Source organism: Amblyomma maculatum, chromosome 2, assembly GCF_055883805.1.
Source record: "Amblyomma maculatum isolate TAMU_Amacu chromosome 2, ASM5588380v1, whole genome shotgun sequence".
NCBI lineage: Eukaryota > Metazoa > Arthropoda > Arachnida > Ixodida > Ixodidae > Amblyomma > Amblyomma maculatum.
Genome location: NC_139345.1, coordinates 216,961,537 through 216,976,579, shown reverse-complemented (window position 1 = coordinate 216,976,579; position 15,043 = coordinate 216,961,537). Strand labels below are relative to the sequence as shown.

The 15,043-nt window shown below is 45.7% G+C and overlaps 1 protein-coding gene across 5 annotated transcripts in view; it reads left to right on the top strand.

The window, feature by feature from the left end:
* The window catches only part of LOC146201292 (ubiquitin carboxyl-terminal hydrolase 4-like), a 158,412-nt gene that overhangs the window by 54,491 nt on the left and 88,878 nt on the right, over nt 1–15,043 (top strand). For all 5 annotated transcript variants that reach the window (XM_084595751.1, XM_084595749.1, XM_084595748.1 and 2 more), the window contains exon 8: nt 9,922–10,015. In XM_084595751.1, the coding sequence (XP_084451877.1) occupies nt 9,922–10,015 (94 nt within the window). The remainder of the gene's footprint in view (nt 1–9,921; nt 10,016–15,043) is intronic.

Here is a 15,043-nt window from a genome sequence, read left to right as displayed (position 1 = left end):
AACACTGTGTTTACAAACAAAGAGGGGCGCTCGCGGCGTCGCAGCCGACTGGGGGTGAAAAATAGGGTTAGCGTCCATAGGAATACATAGAACCGAAATATTTCTAAGCCGTTTTTTCATTTCGCGAGACACGTATATGATGTCCTTATTCGGTGCAGAGTAACCGTGAACATCCTAGAACAGATCATGAAAGTATGAAATCTCATGACCGAGGCAAAGTATTTTTAAAACACCGTGAAACGTATGGGGGTGCAAGTTTGGAGGGCGACTCATAAAAACACTAGTAAATGCAACTTACTGCAACATTTTTCTCGTTTCACAGAGCACCAGAAGCTGTGGCCGGTCGTTAAACATTAGCCAGCGCTTTGAGAAGTATGCTGCGTCATTGCGAAGGCGGTCTACTTTTAAAACTCCCCAAATAATCTATGTTGTGAATCCGAACACCCACAAAATGCTCATGTAGTGAAACACGTAGTTTTGTTTACAGTCTGATATGCTTGATATGCTGCCGCATGGAATAAATTAGCTTCATAATACTGTACCTCAAGTGATACATCCGAGGCAGAATTACATTTAAAAGGCAGTTGTCAAACACCGTACGACAATACAGACCGAACGAGAGTCGCGCATTGCAGCAGACGACAGCGCAGCTGGCGATACCCACCGCGGCCGCCTCCAGCTCCGAAGCGTCTGCTAGCGACAGCGCCTAGCTATGGTGCATGGTCGTCTGCAACTGCGTGCGGTCAAGTTATCGTGTTGTTAACGGTCCCGCAAGTCGTCAGACTTGCATTACTTGCAAGAGAATGTAGTGTGTCATTTAACATGACGTTGGGGCACCGTACAAGACGTTCACCAAAAAATGAGAAAGGTTCAATGCTGCTGAACCGAGCAAAATGTTGCGGTAAGTTGTGTTTACATATATTTCTATGGGTTGCCCTCTCAACTCGCACTCCGATACGTTTCGTGGTGTTTTAAAAATACTTCGCCTTGTTAATGAGATTTCATACTTTCGTGATCTGTTTTAGGATGTTCATGGTTGCTCTATAGCGAATAACGATATCATAGGTGCGCTGTGAAATTAGAAAATTGCTTCAAAATTTTTCGGGTCCATGTATTCCTACGGGCGCTAAGCCTCGTTTTCACCCCCAACTGGCCCAGCCTGGCGACAGAAGCGCCACCGCATCGCGCTTACGTCACAGATCGGTGTTGGTCTATAACCGCCGGAACGCTTCTCGGCTAACCCCGAACATGCTCGTAACAAGTGCACTCAGTAATCCCAGCAGAGGCTTATGATCCATGTAAGCAGTTAAAGGAATGCCCCGCAAGTAGTGAACTCCCAATACAAATGCTAGTGTCTCTTAGCCAGGTTGGCTGTAGTTTTTCTCTGCGCGAGACAAACATCTGGAGGCAAAAGCAGTTCTTGGCCATCAGATTCTCTGTGTGCCAAAACCGCCAATTCCATATGGAGAGGCATCACAGCTGAGAGGCTTCCCAGGGTTGCAATGCACTAGGACGGACATTATTAACTGCTTCACTGCATTGAATGCGTTTACTTGCTGTTTTCCCCACAATCATTTCTTCTCGTTCGTGAGAAGCAAAAGCAGAGGATGGAGGCGTCCGGAAAGGTTTGGTAGAAATCGCCTGTAGAAGTTCACAAGTCACAAAGAACTTTGGAGTTCCTTGACATCTCTGGGTGCAGGTGCATGAAGGATGGCAGATACCTTGCTCAAGCTTGGCGGCAGCCCTTGTTTTTTTATTATGTATCCAAAGTATTGAACTTGTTCGACGAAAAATGGCACTTGTTGAACTTAACTGAAGCCCATCGTCACGGAGTCGAGACGGGACAGCACTGAGGTTGCGAAGGTGAATCGTTCGAGCCAGTGACAAGGATGTCATCGAAATATATGACATCCTCTGAAAAGGTTCTCTATCTCCCTTTGGAACAAGGCTGGTGCCGATGACACACCAAAAGGAAGACGTGTACTGGAGCAATCCCATGTGTGTAGAGATTGTGACATACCTTCTGGAATCTTCATCGAGCACTACTAGGCATCCCTCAAATCCAGCTTGTTTAACCTTTCACTTCCTGACAGCATGGCCCACAGGTCCTCAGCTTTCAGAATCGGGTACTTTTCCAACACAGCAACTGGATTAATGGTAACCTTGAAGTCTTTGCAAACCTTGACGCGTCCATTATACTAGCCACTGGAACGATTGGTGCAGCCCAAGCCGAAGAAGCTCCAAGATGCCTTCCCTCTGCAGGCGCTGAAGCTCTCGAGACACCCCATCCTTGAGGGCAAAGGGCAGTGGGCATGGTTTGAAAAACCTGTGTACAGCATCTTGCGGAACACGAATTGTGGCTTTTGGACCCTTGAAAGTTCAAAAGCTCTGTTCAAACACTTCAGAAAATGTCAGAATAATGCCTTTAGTAAGAAACAGCATGAAGATCTGCTTCGACAAGAGCTATGTCAATGCCCAGTTCTCGAATCCAATTTCGGCCCAGAAGTGTAGAGGAACCTTTTCTAGTCAGGAACAAAGGTAGTACAGATTTTTTGTCACGGAACTGCACTGTGACATTTGCTTTACCTTGAAGTGATGTCAGCTCACCAGAGTAGCTTCGCAGGCGTACGTCAAACTGCATGACAGCTACTGACTGTAGTTGTTCCTGAAGACACTTTGTTTCCATCACCGGTGTCTATTTTTATACGGAGTGGCTTGCTGCAGACGCTGACGGTTACGGTGAAGAGTGGTGAACGTGCGACGGTGTCTACTGGTCAAATGCGTCGGCGGAAATGCCACTGTCAACAGTGTTGACTTGATGCTTTCCATGCAAAGTTTTGTGAGCCGAAGGCATGCGACTTTGTGAACTTTACCTTCTGCAATGAAGCGGGCTTTTTCTTCGAGTTGCACACTCGAGCGATGTGTCCCTGCTTTCCACAGTAGATGCACGTACTGCTGATGTGCTTGCAGGCAGTCGCGAGATGTGTGTCCCCGCAGCGGTAGCAAGTGACATGTCCCTTTGATGCCACGACTTGATGTGTGGAAAGCGCATTTTTGCTTGAGCTCGCTATCTTGCCAGCATCTTTCTGTGCGGCTTCCATTGCAAGTGCAGTTTTTACGGCACCTTCAAATGTAAGGTCTGCTTTCTCAAGCAGTCTCGTCTGCACGGCTGTGTCATTGATGCTGCACACAATGCGGCCCCTCATCATGTTGCTAAGCTCAGTTCCCAAGTTGCAATGCTCGGAGAGGCTTTTGAGCGATGCCACAAAATTAATGACAGACTCGCCCTCCATGCGAACACACGTGTTGGACCTGAAACGCTGCACAACCGTAGATGGCTTGGGGCAGTAATGTCACTAGAATAGTAAGAACTTCTAGCAAGGTTTTGTCCTGTGGCTGGGCGGGCTTAACGAGGTTCCCTAAGAGAGCATACGCTTTTTGTCCGCAGCAGCTAATGAAGACTCACTTTTTTTTTCTCTTCTGTAATGTCATTTGGGATGAAGAACGCATTACGGCGCTCTACGCAGCAGGGCCACTCATCCCTGTCACCTCCATTGAACGCTTCGAGGCTGCCGAACATTGGCACGGCGAAATTCTTGCGCATTGACAAACGTAGTAGAACTTAAATCAGGTGCGCAAAAGTGGGCGGAGCACGGTCAAATATGAGCTTGAATTGCTCGACTGACTTTTTTCCTCATCGCCACTTGTTAAGAGTATTATGTTCAGGGTTTGTTGAGACGTGCTTTGGCGGCAGACGCCGTGAACAGCTACACTCCAAAGAAAGACTCAGGTAGCACACAGTGTTCGACTGCACACGCACAACACTTGCACTGCTTATGCCATGTCGCGTTTTTATTATCATCGGTCTGTGGCGGTGCTTCATGGTGGTGTCAGGTGAAATGACTGTGAAAACAAAGCAACAAACCAAAGGAACTCCATGAAACTTGATGGAGAAGTTATATCAGTACTGAATGCAGTAAACTCTCATTAATTTGGCCTGAAAGGGCCACTGTCCAGGGAAGGCCCTTTTAAGCAAAGGAGTCCAGTGTTTCGATCAGGTACCGGAGATAGTCTGTGCAAAATGCTACAGTGACACGCGTGCCGCAAAGCATCGAAAATACAATTCAAAGCTCACTCATGCTCTCCTCCGGGAAGCCAGCTTCCCCGTTTCCTGCGCTGGCCCGACGAGCCACAGCAATGACGTACGTATCGGGAACAATGTCCATTGGTCCGTCTCGCTGACTGACAGGAGAAGGATGGGTGTCTACCGCTCGCAGCACGCTTTTCCCTCGCCACGACCAGACAATCCAGCGGCGCGCGCTCCTTTGACCGTTTTTTTTTTTTCGCGCTCGCGGAGAGCCACACCCCACCTCCCGCCAAACGCGGAGGAGGAAGGGGAATTTGTATTGCAGAGGCTAGACGACCTCGGGCAGGAGAGTGAAAAACCTTTGCGAGGGAACGGAAGGAGAGAGGCATGATAGAATCGGGTGATTGCGGTGGCTGTAACTGCGTTATTAATTACTCTTTTCAAAAACATTTTGCGGCCTTGCGTTCTAGGGGCGAAGTCTCACAGTCACCGGGGAAGAAAATATTTTCGACCGGAGGGTGGACAGTGGGCCTTTAAAGAGGCCAGAAATAATCTCCGAATTAGCCCAAAGTTCACATTATTGAATGGGCCTGAAAAAAACTGCTGTAAACTGTTTACGTCACAGCGTTTATATCTGATGAATAGATGCATGATGGTTGTCTGCATTTGAACCGAAACTGAAATAAGAACGAATTTTTTCTCTGTTTGGTCATGTTCTTCACTTTGAGCACACTGTTAGAAACAGGCTGTTCACAAAAGGGCCCTGTTGTGTTTTGAGAATACTTCATGGGCATAGTCCACGTGCTCAAGCATTGTGGAGGAGCGTGCAGTGAGATGAACACATCGTCGGGAAGGGTCCTCTTCACAAAACGCCCCTGTCGCGTTTTAGGTGCAGTGAAGCATCGCTGAGAAGATAAAAATTTGTGATGAATTTAAAAATTTTTGAATATTTGGAAATTTCAAATATCAGATATTCGAATATGTATACGAACCGAATAACAAACTTATTCAATTCATATTTGAAATTTGGAATATTCGTGCACTGCTAGTTTTCTCACAAAACACAGCTTTGGAAAAAACAGAGGGAGTTAACTGCTGAGCTAGTTGGTTGTTACACATAATTACAGGGAATTCAGTGCAGCACAAACACACACAAGCGCCCGTGGTGTCCCCTTTCTTGTGGCGAGCTGAATTCTCTGTAACAGAGGTACAGCAAAGAAACGTGTTCACTCATCATTAGCATAATTTGTTTGCAACTGTAAGGCTGACCAGGCATTAAATAATAAAGCAGGAGTCATGTAGTAATACCTTATTTGCATATTTGATAACAGTAGAATTTTTCATGCATGGTTTCCACGCATTTCTTTTTAATTTCAACTGTTCATTTACGTTGCCATTTTTAGCGCATGCTGTTCTTGTATATCTTTATAGAATTGTTTGCATTATTGAGCGTTATTATTTTCAGTTCAGTTCAGTCGTTCAGTCGTGTCCGACTCTTCATGACCCTATAGACCATGTCAAGCCACGCCTTCCGGTCTCTCACTATCCTCCTAACATCTCATAACTTCATCTGCAGCACCTCGAGGATGCCATCTAACCATCGCGTTCGCTGCCTACCCCTTTTCCGGCGACCCTCAACCTTTCCCAACATCAAATCTTTCTCCAGCGACTCCTCTCTTCTCATCAAATGACCAAAGTATCTGAGCTTTAACTTTAGAATTTGACCCTCCAATGAGCAGTCAGGGCTTATGGTCGATAATATCGACTGATTTGATCTTCTGGCAGTCCAAGGAACTCTCAAGAGTCTCCGCCAGCACCACAATTCAAACGCGTCAATTCTTCGGCGGTCAGCCTTCTTCACAGTCCAACTCTCGCATCCATACATCACAACTGGAAAGACCATAGCACGAGTTATACGGATCTTGGTTGACAGAATAATGTCTCTGCTCTTTACTAGGCGGTCAAGGCTAACCATGGCTCTCTTTCCCAGAAGCAGGCGTCTCCTAATTTCATGGCTGCAGTCTCCTTCCGGAGTAATCTTGGAGCCCAAGAAGAGAAAATCTGGCACAGCTTCTACTTCTTGTCCCTTGATGCTTCAGGCCTTGATAGGGCAAGACGCCATGATCTTTATCTTTTTAATGTTCAGTTTAAGCCCAAACTTCTCACTCTCTTCTTGTACGCGCATCAGAAGTCTTTTGAGTTCCACTTCACTTTCTACCATTAAAGTGGTATCATCCGCATACCTAAGGTTGTTGATACGTTTTCCAGCAATCTTCACTTCAGCTGAAGACTCGTCCAGACCGGCCTTCCTCATGATGCGCTCTGCATATAGGTTAAATAGGCAGGGCGACAGTATGCAGCCTTGCCTCACTCCTTTCTCAATCAGAAACCAATCAGTAAGACCATGCCCAGTTCTGACTGTGGCCTCTTGCCCTTCATACAGGTTCCTGAGGAGACAGATGAGGTGAATTGGAACTCCCATCTCTTGGAGAGCTTGCCACAATCTGCTGTGATCTACACAGTCAAACGCTTTCGCATAATCAATAAAGCAGAAGTAGATGGGTTTCTGGAACTCTTGCTTTTTCCAAGGTCCAGCAAAGGTTGGCAATTTGGTCTCTAGTTCCCCTGCCCTTGTGAAACCCGGCTTGCACGTCCGGAAGCTCCCGATCCACATACTGCTGCAGCCTACCTTGGAGGATTTTCAACATCACCTTGCTAGCATGCGAAATGAGCGCGATTGTGCGGTAGTTGGAACAATCTTTAGCACTGCCTTTCTTTGGAATGGGGATGTAAACTGACCTCCTCCAATCCTGTGGCCACTGCAGGGTTGTCCAAATCTTCTGACATAATGTATACAGAATGTTAACAGCGTCATGGTTGAGGTTTTGAATCAACTCAGCTGGAATGACATCAATTCCGCTAGCTTTGTTCTTAGCAGGGCTGGTTAAGGCCCATTCAACTTTACTCTTCAGGATGCCCGGCTTGAGGTCAGTAATCACAACCGTCTTATGTTGAGTTTGCACATCCGGGTCCTCCTTGTACAGTTCCTCTGTGTATTCCTGCCACCTCTCCTTTATCTCTGAGGCTTCAGTGAGGTCCTTGCCTCGTTTGTCCTTTATCACGGCCAGCTTAGCACAGAAGCTTCCTTTGATATCTTTGATTGTCTTATACAGAACTCTTGCGTTCCTTAATTGGCTGTTGCCCTCAACTGCTTGGCACTGTAGGTTCAGGAAGGCATTCTTATCTCTCCTTGCTATTTTCTGAAAATCCGCATTGAGAACCTTGTATCTTTCTCTTTCCCCCTTAACTTTTGCCATCCTCCTTTCTTCAGCTATTTGCAAAGCCTCTTCAGATAACCACTTTTCTTTCTTGCATTTCTTTTGCTTTGGAACTACCTTAGTAGCAACTTGTATTATATCGCGAAGATCAGTTCACATCTCTTCAGGCTCTCTGTCTTCTAGATCTAATTCTTGAAATCGATTCCTCACTTCCACAGCATATTCTGAGGGAATTTGATCCAGATCATACCTGAAAGGCCTTCTAGTTTTCCTGCTTTTCCTCAATCGAAGCTTAATTTTGGCAACAAGAAGCTGATGATCGGTGCCACAATCGGCCCCAGGCTTTGTTTTTACTGCTTGTATAGTGCTTCTCCATCTCTGCCGGCAAAGAATATAATCGATCTGATTCCTGTACAGACCGTCCGGTGAAGTCCATGTGTACAGGCGCTCTTGGGCTGTTGAAAATGAGTATTCGCTATGGTCAGGTTGTTTTCTTGACAGAACTCTACTAGCCTCTGCCCAGCTTCATTTGGCTCACCAAGACTGAACTTGCCTGTAATTCCGGATATTTCTTCATTCCTGACCTTAGCATTCCAGTCTCCTATGAAAAAAACGACGTCTGATGATGGAGTGCGGTCTAAAAGGCATTGCAGGTCCGCATAAAATCTCTCAACGTCAGCTTCTTCAGAAGTAGTGGTTGGTGCATAGACTTGGATAACTGTTATGTTGAAAGGGTGACCTTGGATCCGAAGTGAAATCATTCGGTTGTTTTTGGGGTTGTACCCTAGCACTGCTTTGCCCATTTTTCTGTTTACTATGAGAGCGACCCCATTCCTTCTCTTGGATTCGTGCCCACAATAAAAGACATAATGGTCGCCAGAGTTAAATTCTCCCGTTCCGGTCCACTTGAGCTCGCTAATACCCAAGATATCAATGTTCAATCTGTCCATTTCTCGCTTGACGACATCCAGTTTACCTTGCATCATAGATCTTACATTCCATGTTGCTACGTGATATACCTCCTTGCAACATCGGACTTTCCGGTCGCTTCCCGACACATCCACAACTGAGCGTCCTTTTGGCTTTAGCCCACCCGCTTCATTCGTCCTAGAGCTACTAGGAATCGCCCTTTGTTCATCCCCAGTAACATGTGGGACGCCTTCCAACCTGGGGGCTCATCTTCCGGCGCCATATCATTAATGCTATTGTTACTGGCCATAGGGTTTTCTTGGCAGGAAATACTGGAGTGGGTTGCCATTACCTTCTCTAGTGAATCACATTTTGTCAGAACTCTCTGCCGTGACCTGTCTATCTTGGGTGGCCCTACACAGCAGAGCTCACGACTTCGAGTTTCACAAACCCCTCCGCCACGACAAGGCATGAAGGGGATTATTTTACATGCTGTTTTCCTCGGCGCCCAAGCTACGTCAAACATATTAAGGCGAAAGTCTTTAATGGCTCATGCTGTCGTGGAAAAAATGTGTCCTGCTTTTCCTGTGGCTCTGATTGGCCGAGGCGGGATGACATCACAGAGATCTCAACCAATTACAGAGCGCCACCACAGTATGCGTGAATGCGTGCCTTATATGGCCATATGCCCATCAATGAGCAGTTATTAAATTACCAATTAATGGTTAATTAACAGGTTATTGATAGCTAATTAATCAATACCTAATTAGTGCCTAATTAATTAACAAATGCTTAATTGTGAATTTAATTAATTAAGTACTAATTAGTGGCAGTTGATTAGCAGAATGCGGCACTCAGGCTTTCGCCTTTGACTACTTTAGTCACTAAAGTCCCTCGTAATTGTTCCAGCCCCTGGTGAGTGCATATAGATGCTTCAATAAATAAAGTGTTTGTTGACAAAGCAGGTTTGGAAACTAAAAGCTACATGCTTCAGAGGGATTCTCTGTGAAGAGACAAGCAGTGCAGTGGCAATGACATGGTTGAACTTGAATTTAAGAAATGGAACGGAAGGTGTAATGTGAAGAGATTAGGAGCAAACAGAGTGTGTCAGGGAACAAACTTGATTTAATGACATCCTGGTCGAAATCACGAAGAAATGGCATGGGTAGGGCATGTAATCTGAAAGGAAGATAACCGGTAGTCACTGGGTTACTGTAACCGACTGGATTCCAAGGGAAGGCAAGCATTGCAGGGGACGGCAGAAAGTTAGGTGAGTAGATGAGGTTAAGAAGTTTGCAGGGGTTAAGTGGACGCAGGTGGCATAGGACCGGGTTAATTGGAGGAATATGGGAGGGGCCTTCACCCTGCAGAGAGCTGGTGATGATGAGTCAGTGCAAAGAAGAAAGAATGACAACATTTGCACTAACACAACGGGTTGATTTTTCGCTCTTTCTGTCACACCTGTTCGTTGCAGTGCTTGCCTCTTATGAACCAACTTGTGAACTGCCTCTTATGCACCAATTGCTACAAAGTACTCTCCAATTACCAGTAGCATGAGGCGCCCCTTGGAAACTCCTTGCTTGTCTCTTGGTCAGTTGGTTTCATAGGTTAGATTGTGTGGATTTAAGTGGAGATGCTTGGGTGCAGGTGGTGTGTGCGGAGTGTGGCCACGTGTCGGTGACCTACGAGCCGTTCATGTACCTGCCTGTGCCCCTGCCTCATGCCCTGGAGCGACACATTGGTGAGGCTGAGTTATATTTGTTTTATTCACGCAGTTTTGACAGGATGCACCTCTTACACGGGACCACTATTTCTTGAAATTTTTCTGGTTACAGTGGGGCCCTTATTCCACTTTTTCCTTTTATGCAGCCACACATATTGTGATGGATTAGTGCAGCCCCCAAAAATTCTTTAAATATGCAATGCGTCGAAAGCATACATGTTACAACACACTCCAGATGGCTGGCACAAATTGCTTAGTGTACTACAGGTCGCTAAATAAGTTTGCTGACAAATATCGCTTGATCCAAAGTTCTTAAGATCCTCCAATGATGCGGTGCTCAGCTGACGGCAACAACAGTGATGCCAACAGTTTGGAGTTGTACTTCACATGCTTGACCCACATTATTTGATGTCATGCAGTTTTTGCTTTATCTCCTATTCTACAGTCTTTGTTAAGGTCCTGGTTGAATCAAGTATATAAATATTTTAATTAAATGTTATTGTGTGATAAGGTGGTTGAACCTTTATGATGATTTTATGCTTTTGACGTGAAGCATGCTTGATCTATCCTGGTGAGTGGTGCGACCATAGAATTTAATCTTAATATTACCTAGAGCTGTATTTAACATATTTTAATATATTTAAGAGGACTGTATTACCTAATATTACCTGGAGCAGTGAACCCAGAGGGTTTGGGAAGTAGCTTTATGGGTCGGCAAAATTCGTACCCACACACGGAATAGAAATATCTGGCCTGGGTAGACACTGTTTTAGAGATGGCTGTAGTTTCTTAAAGCGAAAAAAATGCGAGGTGTGCACATGGCAGTGAGCGTTTCAGACAATTCGGCCATGCCAGCATCGGTGAGAGCTCTGGCTGCACTGTACGGGGCTGCAATGCAAAGCGTCTCGCTTCTTCCCCACATCCTGTGCAGGCCGTCTGGTTTGTTTCTTAGAGGCCTGCTTAGTCTTGCCCCAGTTGCACAACCTGCTCCCAGAACTGCAGCAGCAGTCTGCACAAGCACGGCCGCTCGATGGAAGCGCACTAGGTGCAGCCTGCTGCGTCGCCCGAAACCGGCGGGAGGCGCCTACTTCCCGTCGCCGCCGCCGCGGCGCCACCACTCGGGGACAGCCACGCACTGCCGCGCGCGGAGAGCTGCGCGTGGCTGCGCTTTGAGTGAGGCGTCGGCGTTGGTAGGAGCCTGTTATTTTAAGGATATAAGAGCTCCGCTTCATACAATTTGGCAACACGAATTTGTATATACTGTCATGTCTTAGTGTGAGCATGTCAGCATTTAGCGCTTGCTCGGCAAGGATGTATACTAGAGTGTACCCCGAAAAACTTATGCGATGATGGTTCAAGGCCACTCGATTGGAGTGCTCGCGTTACCGTGATCTTGCATTCGGATCAAGTTGTTTATCAAATGAAAATGTCACCCGGCTGTGAACAATTCGAAGCTGTTCAGCTGCCATGGTAGCCTAATTCATAACCACTTAAATCACTATGTCGCGAATTCCGTATGTCATTTTCATACCGTTTACTCATTCCTGCATACAGCTTTTATACACGAATTGATGTCAACCTGTTCGAAACTGCTAGCGCTATCCAATAAAAAAAAATTCCTACTGTGAGCAACCTCTGTGAAAATGCGACAGGTACCCAACCTTTCTATCTCATTCTGACAAATGTTACGGTGAAAATATGAAGGTGTTTATTAGGTAAAATCTAGATGATAACCTGGTATATTCGACTTAGTTAGAGACCTTAAACTTTGTACGCCAGAACGCTATCCGTCATGGCGGCCCGCATTTTGCATGACCAGTAAAAGTAAGCGCGCTTCATAGTGCCGGTCTGTCTCAAGGTGCTACGTATATGCGCCGAAAGTTTTTATTACTATTTTTATTGGCTGCTCGCAAACCCATATAATTTTGATGGTTTGTAATTTTCAGTGGAAGAACGCGCATCGAGTTTTCCTGTTGTGAAACTAATTCTTACCTGCCATCACAAGAATGTTCACGTTTCAGAGCGCAACTGCAGAAGATTCAGTGAGCAGCCGAGTAAGCTTATTAAATGGCCACACAAAAAAAAGGAAGAAAATTGCCGAAAACAATGCTGAAATCAAAAGTTTACTCAGCTTGCTACTTCGCCGGACCTGTTCAAACTTCATTATCCTGTAAATGAAGGTGCTCGTAAGCTGACAAAGCTTGATTTCTTCTTTTGCAGGGTACTTTAAGTCTCCATTGTCCTTGGTTTTCATTAACTTGTAACTGGTCCATTTGAGTCATATTTCCTACAACAGGCTCTTGCGCGACTGACATGCCGCCTCAAAACCATTACCAAATATCGCATAAATTAAGCAACAACTTGGTAGTGATAAACAAAACTTGGGGTTCTTAAGTCTCCTTGCGGAGCCTCGTTAGCGTACCCGCACTTTGCTACCTGCTTATTCGCCGTATCCCTTAATTACTCCCTCTGTCGCATTTCATTATACTACAGCCTTAAGCCACCGCATTATATGAAATAGCACCCTACATATAAGTATATAAAGCACCTCTTTACCGATGCTGTACGAGCGTGCCCTATAGGAGTATAGTGTGCCTGACTTGGGATCTACGGGTCCCACTTTCAATTCCCATTTCACCCTTACATCTTATTGACTTTCTCTGGATTGGCAGCTCCTGCCACATTGAACATGTCATGTGCTCTCATTGAGCAAAAGGTATCTGGCCATATCACCAGCAAAAGTGCCTCTTGCCAGAGATATTTTTCCGACTTTCCGCCGACAGAGCGTGCGCCGGATTTTCTGTAGAACGGGGCTTTTCAGTTTATCGCATCGGCTCAAACAGTCTAAAGAGTATAAACAAATGTTGTATGCACAGGCTACTTTGCTTGTAAGGCCACTCAGACTAGCGGCAAAATTTAGAACAAATTGTATGCTTATATGAAAAAAAAAAAAAAACAATCGTACATTTTTTTATATGTCCTCGCAACATAACCTGCGAGAAAATCTTCTGGTGCTACCTCATCGTGTTCATCTACTTCACCCATCGTTAAAAATCCTAGTTCACTGGCCAGTCATTGTAGTCCTTACCACTCATACCTAAGCAGGTTACTCATTTAGAATCAGTAGTGGTCCATTACAAGTCGTCGTTTGACATATTGGTCATTTCGTAGTCATTAGCAGTAATGATGAGTCATGCCTAGGTATTATAGTCATTACCACACACCTCTAAGCATTTTTACTCATTTCTAATTAGTTGTGGTCATTACATGTCGTAGTTTGACATACTGGCCATTACAAATCACTTTAGTCATTATGAATCATTATTACCTATAGCATATTAGTCATTACCTCTATCAATGCTTATTTATAATGCTTATTTATAACTTTTATTGATTACCTATCACCGTCAATAATTTTCATTCTTAATTTCCCTCCTTGCATGTCCGCTTTTTGCGACTGACACACCAGCGCACAGATGCGACACACAGATTACAGGCACAGCTTCTGCGCACAGATTTTCACTTCATGAGCCTAGAACGGCTTTCGTCTTAAAAAACAAACGCGTCCCGTCTCAACGTTAATGTTCTTGCACACGTGCGCACAAAACAAAGTGCGTTGACCACGCATATGCAAGGCGAACGCGTCCAATAAGGAAGCAAACCGCGCGCTCAGAGCCGGCGACCCCGGCGGCGACGTGTCCCCGAACAGTGGCGCCCTCGCCAGAAATAGCGGACGCAACTGTAAACTCCCCAAGGACGCGCTTTCCCATTGACGGTGGCGCGATGCAGCAGGCTGCACCCAGTGCGCTTCCATCGAGCGGCCGTGGCACAAGATAGTCCCTGACACATCCATTGCTGAGAACCACTGGCCTAGAGGGCAAACTGGTCTGTTATTTCCCAACCTGTTGTTTATTTCAGTTTAGTCAACTGAAGAGCAGGATCCATCAGACAGCAGTACTGAGCAGTTTGTATTGTTAGGCATAGAATGCTTTTGGCTCCCATTCTGAGCAAATTAGCCCAAATTGTGACTGAGGGAAATTTATTGCTTTGATTGCCAAAATTTCTGTCCAAACAGTATCCAACAGGAAAACCTTTCCCAGTGCTCTGAGCAGGCATTGAACCAATGCTGAAGCAAACCGAGCTGCTCGGCTGCCCGAGTCCGCACGGCCTTCATACACGCCCTGTGGTGCTAATTTATATTTATGGCTGAAATGTTGTGGCATGCTGCAATGGCACAAAAGAAGGCAGAGGGATGCATTGCATGCTTTTTTTATTCTGCATTCCCACGTGCACAGTGGCAATGGAGCAAGACGTATACAGTTGAGATGCACATTCCCAGTGGGAAAAAGCGCCACTTTGCATGGGAGTGAGGGGGCTGCTAGTGGAAATTTGATGGAGAATGGAAAGTTGGTCAAGCGGAGATGAGACAGCAAAAGCAGTGCAGGATCCTGTGCAAACTGCCCACACTGAGAACAGAATTTCATGATATTTTAAGCAGTTGGGGAGGGAACGCAAGTGGGGCACTTCCAGTTGAGAGGAGGGCATCACATCTGGTAGCACCCATTTCACGCACTCTCAATGAGTTGAAAGACTGCAGCTTTTTCTTGTATGGATGTAGCTTGCAGGGATACACTGCAACTCATGCCTGTTACTGTGGCCGTTAGGAAACAGTAGTGAGCTTAGGAGCATATTAAAAGTGGCAGCCTGTGTGGCCCTCGGTGTAATATGCAGGAAGTCGTTTTTCACATCAGGATTTATGGCAGAAGCCATGGTGAGACGAGCCTCTATATTGATGACATGTCCGCTGCCACCTTAAGTTCCACAAACTGCCAACTCAAGCACAGCCTGAAAGTCTCCCCCAAATGTTGAGCTTGTGGCACTACAAACAGAGCCCAAGTAAGAATATGTTTGCATTGGGTAGCGCCCCCATAATACAGAATGCAACGTTTTTAGAAATTTCAGAGGTGGGCAATAAGTTCGACTTATTACAGGTTAGCTGAACTGTCGACAGCTAATGGTGCTTTCATTCTTTGATCAACACAAAAA